An 18,950-nucleotide genomic window follows, 5' to 3' on the forward strand; every position below is an offset into this window, starting at 1 on the left:
ATACATAAAAATATAAGCCCCTAAAATGTCTCTTTCCCATACAAAAGCTTAATAAAGTATAAAAAAACACAAACACACAAAAAAACCCGCCACATATTTGGTATTGCCGCGTCCGTAACAATGTATAATAAAACAGAATCGTTACTGGACCTGTACGGTAAACACCGGGAATAAAAAAGGAAAAAGGTTCCGAAAAAAGATAATTTTTAATTAATACCTTTAAAAAAAAAATGCTCTAAAAAGTGATTAAAAAATGTTTCGCACTCTAAAGTGAGACCACTAAAAAGAACAACTCGTCTTGCAAAAAATAAGCCCCTAAACAGATTTGTCAGCTGCAAAATTAAAAAGTTCTGCATATGAAAAGATGGTGATGCTAAAATGAACAAAATTTTCTCCAAATTGGTTTTTATTCAGTAAAATTGAATAAAATAGACAAAACCCCACATATTTGATTGTCGACCGCGACAATCTGCATAACAAAACGGAATCATTATTGGACCCGCAAAGAGAACTCCGTAAAAAAAGTAACCTCAAAAACGCTCCAAAAAAATAGAATTTTTAATTAATACCCTTTAAAAAAATTCTCTAAAAAGTGATTTAAAAAAGTTGCGCACTCTAAAATAAGACCACTAAAAAGAACAATCCTTCTCGCAAAAAATAAGACCTTAACCAAATTTTTGGTTGGATGAAAAAAGTTATGCATACGAAAGTCGGTGATGCTAAAATGAACATTTTCACCAAATTTTTCTTCGGTAAAAATGGGAAGAAAATTAAAGGAAACTATATAAATGAGGTCTTTTCGTAATTATGGAGACCCATGATTAAATAATATACTATTTTTACGGTATGGTAAATGGTCAAAGAAAAACACAAAAGTTCCTAAAAATGGATGATTTTCATTTCCTCCACCAACAAAGAGTTAATAATCTCACCAATTGGCTATAGATGCCCCAAAATTATGTACCAGAAAAGTGCATCTCAAGTGGCAAAAAATAAGCCCCTATAGGTCCACAATAAAAAAAAAAAAAAAAAAAAAAAAAAAAGATTATAGCCTGTACAATGTGACATAGCAAATCTGATCTGGATGGTGCCTCCTTCCCTTCTATGCCCGGCCGTGCACCCATACAGCAGGTTACCACCACATATGGGGTATCAAACTTTGTGGAGCCTTTTTTTTATTTAATCCATTACAAATGTTTAATTTTCCACCCAAAATGAATGTATTGTCAAAAAATATTACAGTATTGTCAAAAAATATTACAATATTAACCTAAAGGGTTAACAAACTTCTCAAGTGTTTTTTCGTACCTTGAGGGGTGTAGTTTCCATAATGGGGTAATTTACGAGTCCAGCTATTATTTAGGCCTCTCACAGTCAATTAAAAGTTGACCAGGTCCATCAAAATATTAGAATTTGGGTGCCATTTTTAACATTTTTGCGAAAATCACCAAAACTGAGCCTCATAACATTCTAGTAAAATATGTGGAATCTTAAAAAACCATGCCAACATAAAGCAGACATTTGGGAAATGGTAAGTTTATGAATTTATTTGGGTGCATCAAAAGTAAAGAATTTAGAACTTTGAAAATAAAGAATTTTTCCAAATATTTGCCATATTTTGATTTTTTTTTCATAACTAAACACAAAAGATTTCATCCAAATTTTTTAACTAATTTGAAGTACAATGTGTCACGAGAAAACAATCTCAAAAACCCCTGGATATCTTCTATCGTTCCAAAGTTATAAGCACTTATAGTGACACAGGGCAGATTTAAAAATGGGACCGCGTCCTAAAGGCCAAAAGAGGCTGAGTACAGTAGGAGTTAACTTGATACCATAAGCATGGTTCTAAATATTGACGAGTTAAAGATGAGAATCTTATCTGTAAATTGCATATGGAGGTAAAGACACAAGAGATATAGATGGTTAAATAAATGGATCTGATATTTATGTGCAGTTTGAATTCCCAACAATGTCTTAACTGTCTGTATCACATAACCACATGCGTATTTTTAAGTGCAACAGAACTGGAGATCTACATGATTAAAGTTGTATTTAAAAAATTAGATTTTTAAATACAGATCTTAATTTGACTGTAATTCAACATTGGATATCTCTGAAACATAAGTCCAATTAGAGAGGACAATCTCCCCTTTCATGTTGTACAGTATAAGAATAGTGTTTCTAGGTGGAACTGTAGATATTCGCTGTTAATGATGGTCAGGAATTAAGATGTGTATTTTTTTTTTTTTTTACGTAACAAATTTAACAGTGGATATCTCCAGTTCTATTTCAACTAGAAACACAATCTTGATAGTAAATTAAATGGGCGATGCCACGCTTCAGGAGATATAATTTAAAGTGGGACACTGTTATGACTTGCATAACCGTGGTACCGGCACGGGGCATGTGCAGACGTATATAGCTATATGGTAGTTATGAACAGGAACTGGTCAGTAGAAATTGACCCAATAAACCATTACCTGTATGTTGTCAAGCAGATTAACACAATCCTGATCATGTTTTTTTTTTTCATGGACCAGTTGGATGAAAAATTCCTTATATACTCGAGTATAAGCCTAGTTTTTCAGCACAAAAAATGTGCTGAAAAACCCAAACTCGGCTTATACTCGAGTCAAAAAATAAATATATCTAAACTCACCTTTCTGGTGACCCCTGTATATCTTCTGTGTGATCTGTCCGGCAGCGGCGGCAGGCTATATACACTGGGGCAGGGGCTGGCAGGCTATATACACTGGGGCAGGGGCTGGCAGGCTATATACACTGGGGCAGGGGCTGGCAGGCTATATACACTGGGGCAGGGGCTGGCAGGCTATATACACTGGGGCAGGGGCTGGCAGGCTATATACACTGGGGCAGGGGCTGGCAGGCTATATACACTGGGGCAGGGGCTGGCAGGCTATATACACTGGGGCAGGGGCTGGCAGGCTATATACACTGGGGCAGGGGCTGGCAGGCTATATACACTGGGGCAGGGGCTGGCAGGCTATATACACTGGGGCAGGGGCTGGCAGGCTATATACACTGGGGCAGGGGCTGGCAGGCTATATACACTGGGGCAGGGGCTGGCAGGCTATATACACTGGGGCAGGGGCTGGCAGGCTATATACACTGGGGCAGGGGCTGGCTGGCTATATACACTGGGGCAGGGGCTGGCTGGCTATATACACTGGGGCAGGGGCTGGCTGGCTATATACACTGGGGCAGGGGCTGGCTGGCTATATACACTGGGGAGGCTGTGACCATTGCATTTCCCACCCTCGGCTTATAATCGAGTCAATAGGTTTTCCCAGTATTTTGTGGTAAAATTAGTGGCCTCGGCTTATACTCGGGTCGGCTTATACTCGAGTGTATACGGTAAATGTTGAAGTGAGATTTTAAATTGGTTGTAAAAAGTCAGATGCAGAGAGTTAAGTGCTTAAGTCCAGCTCTCCCCACTTCAGAAAGCCCCTGTTATTGACATTGTGCATCAAGCAACAACCTAACAGTCTCTCTTTTTAAAGACTAGTATGTGACCTCCGTTGCAGCAGAAGGGAGATCCTAACTCTGCCTCCATGGCTTTATACAACCAATACATCACTGAACCAAGTTGAGAGAAACCTGTCTGGAAGCTGAGAATCAGCTTGATGACATACTGATGGGCGTTTTATTTATTTGGTATATTCCTACTGACAGGTTCCCTTTAAGCTTACAAAAAGATTTTCTCCATCTGAGAATTCTCACCTTTTTATACGGTTATTTATTTGTGCAATGCATTCAAAGCTTCAAGTAAAGACCATTCAAAATCAAAGGCAATGACCTGGACTAGTAATGTAGAGGGTTTGTATTCAGAGTGAGGCATTATTTGGGCACTTGATGAAACTTTCGGCATAGAATTAAGGCTATTGTTTGGTTAACATAAGGAAGCTACATGGTATTAAAGCTCCCCTAATATTTATGAAGATATGAATGCAGCTGTGCATCTTCATACATACCTTCTGCCATTGGGGTGTGTGTGTGTGTGTGTAATCCCTCTGTGTGTACTGGACTACATTAAAACATCACACTTCTTTTGAATTGAAAATATTCTTGGTAACTAGTTTTCTATATTGATTGTATCTTGAGTGGCTGATTTGTGCATAGAATCTGCAGACCAAGGGGAAAATAATGTTGTTGCTTGAGGCTGTTGATTGACTAAAGTGACGATGTTTTGTGTAAAAATAACACTGAATTCTTGTGAAGACCATTTGCAGTTTTTCTCCTATTTGTGGTGCTCATCTTGCATTTAAAGTAAATACCAATGTACATTTTTTTTTCTCCAAAATGAGGCATGCTTTTATTTTGACGTGTTATAAAGTTCTGCTCTGTTGAATACAGCTGTCTTGATGACTACGTCCATATTCCAGAATGGTGCTGTAACCTACGCCTGAATTGTCATAGGTGTCACTGGTGCTCCTTCGACCTGTGTGGTGGTACCTCAGCGTGGGTCTGCAGGCAGACTTCCCCTATCCTCGCTTCAGCAACGGCTTCTGCCGTTCGGCACGTGCTGGCTCTGTGAGATTTAAAGGGCCAGTGCGCTGTTAATTGGCAAGTCCAACCCGCTTTGCGGCGAGCTCTGGTGAATGCCGGGTGCCACTTAGACTCCGCTCCCAGGTATTGGCTTCTGTCCTCACTCGCAGTGTTTCAGGGGTCCATGACCACCGACCCTGACAGTAGGCTATAGCTAGTTCACAGCTGCAGGATAGGAATGCCCCTTTCCGTTCCACTCCGCTACCAGTCATGGCCCCCTTCATAGGGTGTGGAGTCTTGTAGCCATGGATGCTCCACAAGGGGGTTTCTGGGAAAATATGCAAAGTTTTCCAGGATGGGATAAGGAAAACCAAGCTTCTTTTAGGTACCTTGTAATACAGCTCCCATGACCTACAGGAAGTCTTATGACATGATGCAGGATTAAAACTAAAACCGTATAGCTATTCCAGAAGGAACAGACTCCCAACTGTAGTATGCACTGTTTTGACCTCATTGGGTCTCCCCAGTACAGCATAGGGAACTCTTACTTCCCAACTCTAGTCGCTCAATCAGCCTAACCAGTTCCCTGCTCTGTACTGAGGAAACCTAATCGGGTTGAAGCAGTGCTATCTACAGTTGGGAGTCTCTTACTTCTGGAATAGATATACAGGTTTGGTTTTATCATGTCCGCATCATGTCATAAGCATTCTTGTTGGTCATGCTTGATGTCAAGAGAGCTGCCTTACAAGGCAAGATTTTTTCTCTTTTTTTGGAAATGTGTAAATTTTAGGGCTATATGATCTTATTTTAGAATGGTCTGGTTTTGTCGGGAATAATTTTTAAATTGCTATGAAGATCTGAGGGTTAACAATATTACTAAAAATTGTTTATAATAGTTTGAGAATGGAGTGATCTACAGAGGGTTTCTAATATTATTCTGAGTTTAGTTTGCATTTCTGAAACCTATGTTAGTTCACTTTGTCCCATCTGAAGCAGTTTCTTTTCACAAAGCCAAACCCCACTATGACCGCCGCCCACAAAATAAAAATCTACTTTTAAAATTATGCTAATGAGTCAAAAGGGCTCTAGGGGATATTGCCACAGCACCTCTATGCTGCAGCTTACAGGCTGCTACACTGTTTTCCCCTCTGCTCTCTCAGCACTTCCCCATCTCTCTGATGTAATCTCACTGCAGCAGAGGAAGTTTCAGCATGCGGTGGGAGGGGGAGTGTTTCTTGCACTGTAAGCTACAGCAGAGAGGGGCGGTGGTAACACTCTTCTGGCAGCATAGTAGACTTGCTCTTATCTACTGCTCTTGACTGAAGGAATACGCACGCGTGTAATGTCTTATTACAATGTAAGGATACATGGTATATTATACATAGACAATTGAGGATGTAAAGATTTACCCAGTGAGCTTCACTGTTGACAAGCTATTTTGACATTTTATGTTCAGATTCAGCTCTTCTGTTCTTTCTTGGGTCTTAACCCTATTTGTTTCTTTCAGGTTGATGACATTTTGGGAGAAGGAAGTGATGATAGTGATAGTGAGAAAAAGAAATCTGTAAAAGAGAAAAAAGCACCAAATCCAGCACAGAGCTCTGAAAAAGTACCAGAATCCAGAACTGAATCCTCCTCTTCTAGTGAACAGAGCATCCCGGATGTCACAGCTCGGTGAGTTCACCTACCCTACCTATACATGTGGCTAATAACCACTAACATGTAACCCATTCAGAGTCGGGCCTTTTTGTCATGGCAACAGATCGCAGCTCCCCAATCACGTCATGGGGAGCGACGATCCTAGGCAAGATGGCCGTGCCCATGCACCGCCATCTTTTTGAAGCCGTCGGTGATTGATGACATAGCACCTGCAATATGCAGCAAAGAATTGCTGTCTGTACTACTACTGCGCGCGTCGGTCATGGGGTTAATTTGGCTAATCGCAGCCTTGTGTGTTAGAGCACACATGCTGCTTTGTAGGTCTGAGTCTGCTTTTTTTTATAATATGACAGCTGAGATATCGAAGTCTTTAGGGCACAGGCACAAGAAAGCACTGACAAGTTTGGGGATTGTTGCTCTCTGACGTGCACAGAAGGTGGTTATAGGCATGCATCAGTGTGCACCTTATCGGAAAGATAAAAATACTCCCTGGAGAAGTAAGAAGTTCTCATTCACAAATGCTTGAGAAAGTCTGGATGCTTTGGCTAAAACATTGCTGCAGGAGGTGAAATATAGGTACAAAACCAAGAAGAGTTTTGGTGTGTGTGTGTATATATATAATATTGGGTCTGTATATTTGGGTGGTTGTGTTTTGTTGAAGGTTGCCCATGATGCAAATTTTCATCTGGAATTTCCAGGTCTGTTATCACCCTAATGAAATCCAATATAAATAATCTGCACTGCATCTCAATTTCCACACATTTTAATATCCGGACTGTGTATAGAAGACTTTCCAGATCTTATCCACAAGAATAGTACTGTATTACATAGCAGATTTTCTGCACATAATATCTACACAAAAAACGCACATGTGATTATGCCCTTACCAATACTAGGTAGGAGTGGTTTTTATTTTTGTTATATCCCTAGGGTTACTTGGCTGCAAAAAAAAGGTTGACAAATACCGTTCAAAAACTCTGAAATTGTACATTTCTCCGACTTTCATTTATATTTTCCTAACTAAATTGATTTACTTTTCAAAGCTTCATGCAAAAATTGGAATCCTAATGTAAAAGGCTGCCAGTAGCAGATAAGTAATATCTGAATATTGCACAGCAGAATTAGTAAATGGTATGGAAAAGGATTCATAGATGAAATTATACAGTAGTCGTCCCAATTGTTTCTACAAACTGGAGGCGAAGAAAGTTAATTCTTTAGAACTATTTCTTGCTACACTATTGGAGGATGATTCTTTTATTTTCAAAAAGCTCTCCTACCTTTATGAATTTCTAAGCTGTTGTGCCTTTAAAATAGTTTTCTTCCGTCTTATTTTAATATTGAAGTAGAATTTAAACTCCTCATTTGCCAACTTTATGCTTTCAATGCTAAGCAAAAGCGGCATAAAGATGTCATTGTATAAAAAGAGCTGGTAACCATGCCTTTTATTCATACAAACCTTTACAAGTTGTTCCATGCAATAGATTAATCTTTTGTGAAATGTAGCGAAAGTAGTTCTGCTCGACCATATGTATGTCACTGTTCTACTTAGTTTTGAAAACCTCAAGAAAAGTCTGATGGGGAGCCCTACTGAATATCCTGGGGCTATAACAAACTAGATCTTATGATCTTTAAAATAATGCAATTTGTGGTAATGTTTCCTAAAAAACCTCTATTCAATATTCATAAGCTTAAGTGCAGAGATTAATATTTAATTCATACAATCATAAATTTTCCATTTGTCTGCGTTAGTCAAGGTTTAATGTTAATTTTAGTAGTTAAAACCTGCAACAATTATTTAATTTGACGCAATAGTGTAATAAACAGTATGTTTATTTATTTTGTGGCCGGGTGACTTCACATACCACCCTCTTCCACCATGTCCAATTTCAAGTAATATGTGTTGTTTTTTGTATTTGTCACTTAATTATCCATTTTCCCCCTTCACCACAACCGTACCATCACAGAGAGCGGGGTCTGCCCCAAGGGAGAGGAAACCCTTAAAGCCCCACACCTGCACCTTCTGTCCATACCTCAGTGGTTTCTTGTCCCTGGGAGACCCCATGACGCCATCAGATCAAGGGGCCTAGCCTCCCGGGCAGCCAGGTTTACCGGGGCCGGAAGTCCTGCAGGCCCCTGAGGAAGCCATAGGTATGGTGATACGCTTAGGGCATTCGCCCACATTCCCCCTAAATGCAGACTTGATTTGGATAATATATGTCTTGACCGGTATTGGCATGCTATAATACTTGCATTGGGTACATTTTGTGCCTGCATTATCATGCTATGGGGGCAGTGTGGAGGGATATTATTCATTACATCATAACCATTCTCTGTTTCTGCATGTATTGGGAACATGCATTTTAAGTGTTTTTATAGGTGTATCAAAAAATTTGTATCTACTTTTTTAATGAATCTCTTCTTTTGAGGTTTTTTTTTTTTGGTCAACATTTGTTTATGGTGTGGGTTCCCTTTGTATATGAACCTTATTGTTAGCGGTGCAAACCTGTAAGGGTGGAGCAGGTCCAGGAGCTGGGCGGTGGTAGCGCGGTTTATGCTGGAAGGAAACAAGATCCTTCACCTTTTTAAATCTGATGCCTATTACACGAACCGCTATATCAAGGAGAGTCGGATTGGATAAGATGATACTATAGTGCCCAGCGGACCAGCAAAGTCTCCACAGCGGATGCGTGTAAAGTCTCGATTCCATCCACAACATACCTCGCTTTCATCTATACCAAGCCTCGCTTCTGTGCGTATAGTGGAGAGATGAGTGCCAACAAGAATTGCTGAAACTTGGTATCTGACCAAAAGATCTAACTAAAAGTTATCCATAAAGAGTGGCATCATATACTAAAGAAATTTTTTTTTATTGTGCGTCTATTATCTTGGTTGTTTTCATCATTCATCTAATATCTTAGACTTATCACACGTATGTGACCTTTACTTGAAACTATATCAGCAGTGATGTTTTGCAAATAATCTTAAAAACTCACAATTATACATTATTACTCACGTATTCATAGTGATGAATATATAATATGGATGTATATATGCTGTAATTCATCTTTTAAATGTTGTATTGTATTTACATTTTACTGCATAGGCCCCACAACATAGTCCCATATATTTTTAACCCCTTCCCCCGCACCCTGGCGTAATTCTACGACTATCGCGATCCCGTCTTTTGAACCCTATAGACGCTGCGCTCATAGTGACCATGGCGTCTATAGTGCATCGCCGCGATGATGGTCTCCCTCAGTGCAGGGCTGCCTTCAGTAGCAGCCTGTTAGGATCGTGCACTTTGCACAATCTAGCAGAATGCATAGGCTGACTATGTGATCTGCGGCAATACATTAGTATTGCAGTATATTACAATAAACAAGTGACCAAATGATAATTTATTAATGTCTCCCCTAGGACAAAATAAAACTGTAAAAATAAGATGCCAAGAAAAAGTACCACTTGTCCCGCAAAAAAAGCTCTAAAACCGCTTGGTAAAAAAAAAAAAATGTTATTCCCATTGTTACATGGCGATACAACAACAAGCAAATTTCTCACAAAATGAGTTCTATATTCTTCAAAAAAAGTTACCATAAACAAGAATTAATTATTTTTTAACCACCACCAAGAAAGAGTTAATAAAATCTAATTGTTAGCTATTGAACCCCACCAGAAATGATGTACCTGATAAGTGGATCTCATCCACAAAAAAATTAATCCCCCATAAATCCAAATTACAAAAAAATTAAATGTTTTATAGCCCGTAAAATGTGACAATGCAGATCTGCCCTGAATCTGCATCATAAGAGAAATTGGGTATCAATTCGGCATTTAATACTTTGTGACAGTTTAATTTTTGGCCAAAATGAATGTAGTGTTTAAAAAAAATTACAGCTTGTAAATTACAACTTCATTTTGTTTTAACCTCTGTGAAACATCAAAAGGGTTAACACACTTCTTAAAGTTGATTTTTAACACATTAAGGGGTGTAGTTTCTAAAATGGCTTAATTCATGTTTTACTGCTATTTAGGCCTCTGAAACCCGAGCAGGTGCCTCTTAATAAGAGTTTTGGCGATTTTCATAAAAATTAGAAAAATTGCACCCGCAATTCTGAACCTCCTAACAGACTAGAAAAGAGAGAGGATGCATAAAACCCTATGCCCATATAAAGCAGACATTTGGGAAAAGTTACTTGGGTGCCATTATTTCAATTTTTTTTCAAATTTATATAGAATATTGCCTACAGATGATCTTTTGTTTTTTGCATGACAAATCATTTTCAATTTTTCAACTTAATCAAAATTGTTAGGGCCACCATGGAATTAGAAGTTCAGGATATCATGTTCCAGAGATTAGGGGAGAGAAGAAAAAGTTTCCAATGTAAACCACATTCTTGTGTTCCTCATAAAAGCTGAAAGGACCAGAGAAAAAACTATTTGTCCCAAGAGCAGTTAAAAGGAAATATCTGTTTTCTGATAGTCTTGGTACATGGGTATTAGGCCCCTAAAGTGGATATAGTGGTATCTTAGTTGTCAAAGAAACCTGCATGCCCTTAAGAACATTCAGGAGTCCTAAAGGACCCAATTGATAAGCAGATGGGTTCCTTCGTAAGACCTTGGAGGTTTTCAAACCAAACATTGCGCTACTTGTATTTCTAGGTCCATGTTAATGTGGTTAACCCAGTTAGAAGAAAAAGTGAAGGTAGGTGTTCTGAGAAATCGTCTCCTAATATACATTACTACATATGTTCTGCTACTCCCTGGTGCTTGGACATAGTCAGAACAGAAATTACGCAATAGGCCCGTTGAAACGTGTAGGTTGGCTAGTAAATGCCCATAAGTAATCTGTAACATCAGAAAAGTAAAAAATCTTCCTGGGCATCCGACTAAAATCCTTTTTACTGGACCAAAAGATAGAAAAGCTTCAGAAGACAGTTTGGTCTTTGCAGTCAGAACAGGCCCCGTCCATAAAGAATGTGATGATGTTGATAGGTCTGCTTACTTCAGCAATCCCAACAGTTTCCTGGGCTCAGCTTCATACTCGGCCCCTGCAGCTATTCATGCTAAAGATGACGGATGGTCATGACTCCAGCCTGGACAGAATGTTTTCTCTTTCTCGGGAAGTTCGGGAAGTCACTTCTCTGGTGGTTGCAGGATGTGAATCTCCTCAGGGAGTTTCCATGAGACAACAGAAGACAATATCATTAGTGACAGACGCCGATCATTTGGGTTAGGGAGCACATCTGGGAAAGCAAGTGTTTCAAGGCCATTGGGATCCACAGATAATAGACAGATCCTCAAATTTCAGGGTGCTGTGTGCTATTAGAGAAACCCTGAAAAGCTTTCATAAGATAAGTTCCATATAAAAGGCGAAGACAACAAGAGTTGAGCCAGGGGAATGGGACTTCAACAAGTAAGTATTTACAATGATAACTAGTCAATGGGGCTCTCCAGAGATCAACCTTTTTGCAACACTGGAAAACAGGTCAAGAATTTTTGTTCCCTGCACAGGAAGGACCTTCCATGGGCTCTGAACGCCTTGTCAGTAACATGAAAGTTTGGCCTACACGTTTCCTCTCCTGATACGGATTCTGAGGGTCTTAAAGAAAATTGGGCAAGATCATGTAAGGGTAATACGCAGGGAACTGAGGGAGAACTAAGGGAACTATTGGCTTCAGACCCATGGATCCTGCCTGTAATTCCAGATATGTTATATCAGGAGCTGATATTCCATCTAGAGTTCAGCCACCTTCATCTAAAAGCCTAGAATTTGAGAGGCTAATCTTACTCAAAAAGGCCCTTTCTAAGAAGGTAGTATCTACTCTACAAAAGAGTAGGAAACCAGTAACCTCAGGTATATATTACCGTATCTATAAGGCCTTCAAGTTCGGTCAAGGTCAGGAGGTAGAGCATCCTAAAGCAACCAGGATTCTAGACTTTCTGCAGGCGGGCTTTCTGCAGCAACACTCAAAGTGCAGGAAATCTGATAAGCTATTTGTACTCTCTGGAGGAAAGAATAGGGGTAAAAGGGCCTCTTTTAGATTCTATTTCCAGGTGGACCAAGATAGCCATTACATCAGCCTATACAGCCCTGGCTTGCTGGTACTCGCAGGTTTCTGTAAATCAGATGTGCCAGGCAGCAACATGGTCTTCACCGCACACATTTTTCATGCACTATAGATTAGATGTGGGAGGTGCACTGGAATTGACTTTAGGTCACCGGGTGCTTTCTTCAGTAATCCCTCCCTTATTCTTCTCTTTAGGATTACCCTCCCACCTTCTCGGTAAGGTTCCCTTCCTCTTGACTTGCCTTATTCTTCTTTAAGCAGAAAAAAATGTAATGTTTTGAGAAATGTGGCATGAGTTGTGTTAGATGTGTGTGTATACTAAATGGAAAGTGTGTCCTATACATTCGGCCTTGTCCCTTCTCCCTCCTCTTCCTCATTGTACATACTGTATAGCAAAAGGCTGGAGCCAAAAACAAATGCACATATATATTTGCCCCCATTGGGTAAATTTTAAAGGTAACAAATGAGATTCACATTGTAGCAGGACGAAAGGCAGATTGCATCATATCCTGATTCTGAATATGCAAAATAATTTAAATATGATGTATGTTGACTTCCCCAAAATAGCTCTTTATTGTGAAGTATGCTTAACAAAATGCTTCTCCTCCTACCGTATTAGCATTAGACGCGTGGCCTTTGCTAACAAAACATAGAACTGGTGGAAGTAATAATATATTACAGATTGGTACTTTTACTGCAGGAAAAAAGTTTTCATACACAGAGCAGACAGAATTTTCGCGCAATTATATTTAATTATAGGCTCCCACTTGAAGAGCTTTGTCTTCATGACTTCGCTGTGTTGCAATTACCAGTGTAAGAGTCTTAATTTATTGACTTAATGAAAATCCAAGGACATGCTTTGGACAGGTAGCACTGTGAAAAGCTATGGTTATGATCATTTATCGCCATGGTTGTATTTAAATAATGGCTCAAAGGTCAGCCCATCGAACAAATTAGGCAAAAACACTTTTGCATCATTTTCTAAATTATAGTCGGAGAAATAAGCATCTATTTGCATGATGCACATAATGGATTAGATAGAATTTTGACATGTCAAACATTTACATGTCACACTCTGTGACTGGACGCCCTGACAAGTGCCATGGGTTTGTTGACATTATTAAATGTCTGCACAGCTAGCTGTCAATGCTGTCTCTCTGATTTTTTATTTTTTTGGTAAACAATTAGAAGTAATTAGCTCCTAATGACTGCGAATGGTATAAACTGAGACCCCCCATTTCTAATTGTCTAGAACTGTAGAAGAAATTAAGTGTCTCATTGCTCTGCTTGTTTTTGTGTTGCACTTTAAGCTTCCTCATTTGTTTTGTAGATTTTATATTTTAAATAAAAGATGGTGAGGGGATTCGTATGACGTGTGCACAGAGCGTACATACTCTGTTAGATATTAGTTTGCCATTTGATAAGTTTGCTAGATGACAAGGGGTAAACTAACCTGGAAACAGCGGTCTACAGATGGGTGTCTGGTTTGGCTACTGTGGGAAATGTCTTTTGTTAGTGTGGGCAGGTGATTTGCAACTTAACCCCTAAATCCCTGAGAACCAAGCAGTTGTTTTGGTTTGGTTTTTTTGCATACTTTAATAGTTCATTGTAGTTCAATATTTGAGCCCCCTTCAAGCCCCGGATTTGGTCATAAATGGTATAGGCCTGTAAAATTCTTTTACAGGGAACCTTTATCGCCTCCAACTATTTGCAATTAGATGCTACTCCAAATATTCTGGCATAAATAAACCCATCTGACAGTAGCTAACTTAATTAGCATATCGGGTACTAAAACTTCCATTTAACTCTGCTAATTAGACTCCCTACTGTCAGTTGGGTGGTTCTGGGCTGGAACAGGTAGCCACACTTCTCATATGACAATAGAAAGCTATTGAATAGTAATAATTCCAGCTATTCCCAGAAACAAAACATTGAATAGCCGTATTCTGGCATGGAATTTTTCATTAGTTATTAGTTTTTATTAGATGTTCCGGGAGTAAACAGTTTAGTAGATTTAGACGATTCAATAAAATCACGAAATTTATAGGTCACCAAACTAATGTAATTTACAGATATTATATGTATATGTATCTTTTCATGTGGCTAAGCTTGGGGTAATTTGCAATGAGTGGGAATTATCAGGCTGATGCAGTATGATGACTAATTGGATTCCTGCTGCAAATGTTAATTGGAATGGTAATTAAAGTGTTTACACTGCACCTTGCTCTTGTTGTGAGCAGCATCACCCCGCTGTAGACTGTACAAGAAATAACATCAAACCTTAATTGGATATAAAACACCAGTCACACTTCATTTCCTCCACTTGCTTCACTTTGGGATCTGCTGAGATCGGTATTATGGTTTAATTCAATTTACCTTTTTGCTCATATTATTAGAGTTTGAGATTCTCCACTACAGTGATGTGATCACAATAAAAAGCAATGGAAAACCACTAATTGTGCAGCAGTAGTAGAAAATCTGGAACACCGTTATCAAATGACCAGAAAGATGCCCGGGTCACTCTGTCTCCATTCTGTTACTTCTACTAAGATGTGCCTGTGGTAGGGCTCAGTAGTCACTTAGGAATTTTACAATAAGGTTTCATGCACACAAACATATAATGGGGCCGCGTGCTAGCCGCAAATAAGGGACCACGGGCACATTGTTTACAGCCCAGAAACTGAAACTGATGGTCGTGTGCATGAGCCCTAAGGATGAATAATTTGCTGTTCGTTGCTGATGTTACACGACAAAAAAAGTGATCATAATTCCCCCCTAAATATTATGAATAGGCACTATTACATGCCCTTGCACAGCGAAGTACAGTACTTGGAGATATATATTTACTGGTTTACAAATGTATGCAATGTACTGAACAAGTGCCAGTAGACTATAAAGCAGTATTCTTTTTTTTATTTTTCAAGATTGTTAGCAAAGGTTGTTGTTACTGGGCTTGTATCCACACGTTTCTAATGTGCTGCTCCAAATTTGTTTTTACTTATGACAACATAAAATAACTCCTCAGTCTATCAGTGTGTGCAGTAGTCAAGTCATGTTTGTGAAGGAAATCTACCATCTGGAATCTACTTTCCCATGTAGCTCCACCGTGATGCAGGGTCTGTTCTTTAAATTCACATTTACATGCTCCTTTGTCCTTTTAAAGCAGAGATTTCAAAATATTTTAACACCAATGCTTTGGGGAACTGCTTACACCCCGCTACACGTTCTTGGTTCCTTCTGATGTTTGTCGCCACATGCACAGAGCATCCCTTAAGCCAGCGGCGGATCTGTAGATACGGAGTGACGTCTGCTTCAGTCGCAGGGGCTCTGCTGACCTTCCCTAAAGCACTTGTTGTTTGCATATTTTAACCTCTGTTTTAAGAACAAAGAAGTGTGTAAATGTGAATTTGAAGTACAGATCCTGCATCATGGTGGACAGTTAACCATGTCAATTCCAAGGTTTTTAGATATTAGCTATATTACTAACAAGGGTGTAAGCTAATAGGGAATAAAGAAGAGAGAGGGAGGGTGGGGGGTAAGGGGTATAATAAGTCATAAACTAGAGCAATCTAGATGTAAATAGAATGAGGGAGCATTTTTGTGATTGCCTAAAAGTGAGCCAGGGACCCCAAGGGGCTGTGTTGTCTGTACGGGTATTACGCTTGGCACAAGTTGTCAGATATGGATGTCAAGGGACCATCCTGGGTGAATAAGTGTGTGGAGCCCGAGGAACGTTTCGGCGTTCTCCTCACTTGGGCGGCTATATGAGGCAGCTCTTGAAGTGAGTGTGATGTTGTCAAGTATCTACTAGACCAGGGAAGCGTTGTTAGGGGTATCTTGGCCAACTTTTCTTCTAGTCGGACCCAGAGCTTGTGGTCCCTTATTGTGGAACCAGTAAGTACTCTTGCTAGGGATGAGGCAAGAAAATAACCCCTAAAGTCTGGCAACCCTAAACCTCCAGGTTGTTTTCTGCAAATCAGGGTTGTTCTAGCTATGCGGGGATGGGAAGATGCCCAGAGAAAGCGATTTGAGGATACTGGTGAGTTTAAGGATATACTTATACAAAATAGTAAAGTGTTGCAATTTTGTACTGGTCATAATAGACAGTTTCTTCCTGGAGACTGTATGTATGAGCTTGTTTTAGACACTCAGGTTTTTTTTTTTTCTTCAACTTCCACCCAAGAAAAATGTTTTCCATATACCTGGTATATTAGTTGATAATATATTGGTCCCATTATAATGTATAACTTCTATGCAGAATACAAGTCCTGAATTTGCTATGTATCTGGAAGATTGAAAGTGTTTTTGTTTTGTTTTGGGTTTTTTTTTTTTTTACTGTAATGAAAAATTTAACAATCCCTTTGACTTCAAAGGGTCAAATCTCTGTTTACTTTGTCTTGTAGCTCTCTGAGAGAAAGATCACTAATATAAAACATTTAAACATTTTATGAGATTTTCTTTAACATGTTTAAATGAAATAAGCCAGATTTCATTCTGTCACATCTACTTAAAGTACATTTTACTGATCCTCGCGCCACAAGGATACTGGTGAGATATAAAGGTGACTGGAAGGTAATAAGTACCAGTTGTCTTGTAGGATACATGTCTTCCTATCATTGTACTAATAGTATGGTAAAAGTAGCTAGGAAAATAGAAGGGTACTTCTATACAGGTGTTGCCCGACTTGGGGACACCCAACCCCTAGTTACAGACGGACCTCTCTGTGACCTCTGGTGAAGCTCTCTGGATGCTTTACCTTAGTCCCAGGCTGCAATGATCAGCTGTAAGGTTAGTGAAGTTTTATTGTTCCCACAGAATTTAGAATTTTAGTTGCTGGGACAAGCAAAATTTTATACAATTATAAAATATACCTGTTATGACTTATAAACTCAACTTAAGAACAAACCTGAAATAACTAATTTGTAAGTAAGACATGATTTTTAAAAGTTTTTCTTGTTTCCCCAGAGGTCAGAAAAGAAAATTGGATGTGGAGGGCGAGGATGAAGATGATGCTGATGAAGAAGAGTCCAGTAATGAAGAGGGAAGCAGTTCTGAAGCGGATGAAATGGCAGCAGCAATTGAAGCGGAGCTCAATGACTTCATATGAACATGTCTGCTAACAGAGAAACCTTAGGAACTTGTGGAATTGCACACATAACTGAAAGGAATTGTTGTGTTGCTACTTCAGCTTGCGCATATGGATGTCTTTTCAGTTTCTTTTGACAGTAGCCTATTTGTATATTTTGCTGGGGACTGAACTTTTTTTTTACACATTTCGAGCTGGTTATTTTAAAGGTGTTTTACATAAAGAACTATTTCATTTTCTGTAAGGCAAAGGAAACGAGTATTAAGTGGGAAATGTGTGCTATGCCAAAGACATGAAATGCTTTTGTCAAAGCTTTATAGGTTTTGAGAGTTTTGGGGTATTTGTTGATTTCTGTTTTACGCTTTTATTTTTACGTGCATGTCTCTTGCTCTTCTGACAGTCGTCTGAAAAAGAACAAGAGCGGTCCACTGGCAGCAAAATATTCATCACATGGAAAGAAATCAGTGCTTTCCGTATATACTGAAATAAAACATTTTTTAAAAAAAAATATACAATATATATGTACATATATATATATTTGTATAGATGTAGAAAATGTGATATGAGATAATTGTAAACTTGACTTGTCACTTGCCTCTAACTATTCTCACGGACTAAATCTCCTGTTTTTACACGTTCCTCTGTGCTTAGTTTGGATTTGCTAGAGAAGCAGTGTTTAGATTTTTTATCCTTGGCTCTCTGTCCTCGTGCTGCAGCTCTATGTGGCACAGAAATGATTACATGAAAGTTCTGTAGGCAGAGCAAATCATTGCTATAGCTTAACATGCAATAGGGTTTTATTCAATGGAGAGGACTAATGTAAAGTTTTTGTATATTCTATTTCATATTTGACCCACAAAACAGATTTTCTTTCATTTAATAAAACAGATCAATTTTGTAGAAGTTGCTGTGTGTCGCATTTTGTTTTGCGTCAAGCCACACTTTTCTTCTTCGTTGACCAGACAAAATATGGGGGGGGGAGTGGGCTGGACAGTGAACAGCTTCTTTTGTGCATACGCTTGTTATCTTTCGTGGATATACATTTTCAATTAGTCAGGGAAGCAACAACTTGCATATGTAGGAAAGACACGACATCTAAGAGTGCACATCTAAATCAAATAAATTGGATAAGGAATCATGATATAACTAAGGTACATCAATTTATTAAATATATCAAAATAAAAAAGGGTGTTTACAATGCATGTCTGAAGAAACCCAATGAATAAAATGGGTCATTATGTCTAACGCGGCTCTAATTTTACTACGTTGAAGAGAAGAAAACCCGGTGTGATGTTTTCAAAGCAATGTTTAACTTTCAGTTTTTTAGGGTTTTTTGTGGAAACTGAGACAAAACCGAAGAAAAACAGAGACTCAACTATATTCTACCACTTTATATCTATTTAAGGACAAAAAGTTGCTGTAAAAGTCATCCATTTTGCAGGTAATGGAGCGCATTCTTCACCACCAGCATTAAAAACACGCTTGTACGCCTCCCTGAATCCAGTACTGTATATATGTGTTGCAGTCATGCCACTATGCGGAGCACTGGTGCCAGAGGTGGCATTCTGAGCCCTTTCTGTGGGCACCCAGGCCATCACCAGAGAGGACTCCAGGTATATTCCTGCAGT

The 18,950-nt window shown here is 39.0% G+C and overlaps 1 protein-coding gene across 2 annotated transcripts in view; it reads left to right on the top strand.

Moving 5' to 3' along the window:
* CTDP1 (CTD phosphatase subunit 1) overlaps window positions 1-18,225 on the top strand; it is a 70,952-nt gene extending 52,727 nt beyond the window's left edge. For both annotated transcript variants that reach the window (XM_072152387.1, XM_072152388.1), the window contains exons 12-13: window positions 6,017-6,183; window positions 17,202-18,225. In XM_072152387.1, the coding sequence (XP_072008488.1) occupies window positions 6,017-6,183; window positions 17,202-17,343 (309 nt within the window). In that variant the 3' untranslated portion in view covers window positions 17,344-18,225. The remainder of the gene's footprint in view (window positions 1-6,016; window positions 6,184-17,201) is intronic.
* Window positions 18,226-18,950: the final 725 nt, after the last annotated feature.

The sequence above is a fragment of the Engystomops pustulosus genome, chromosome 5 (genome assembly GCF_040894005.1).
Source record: "Engystomops pustulosus chromosome 5, aEngPut4.maternal, whole genome shotgun sequence".
NCBI lineage: Eukaryota > Metazoa > Chordata > Amphibia > Anura > Leptodactylidae > Engystomops > Engystomops pustulosus.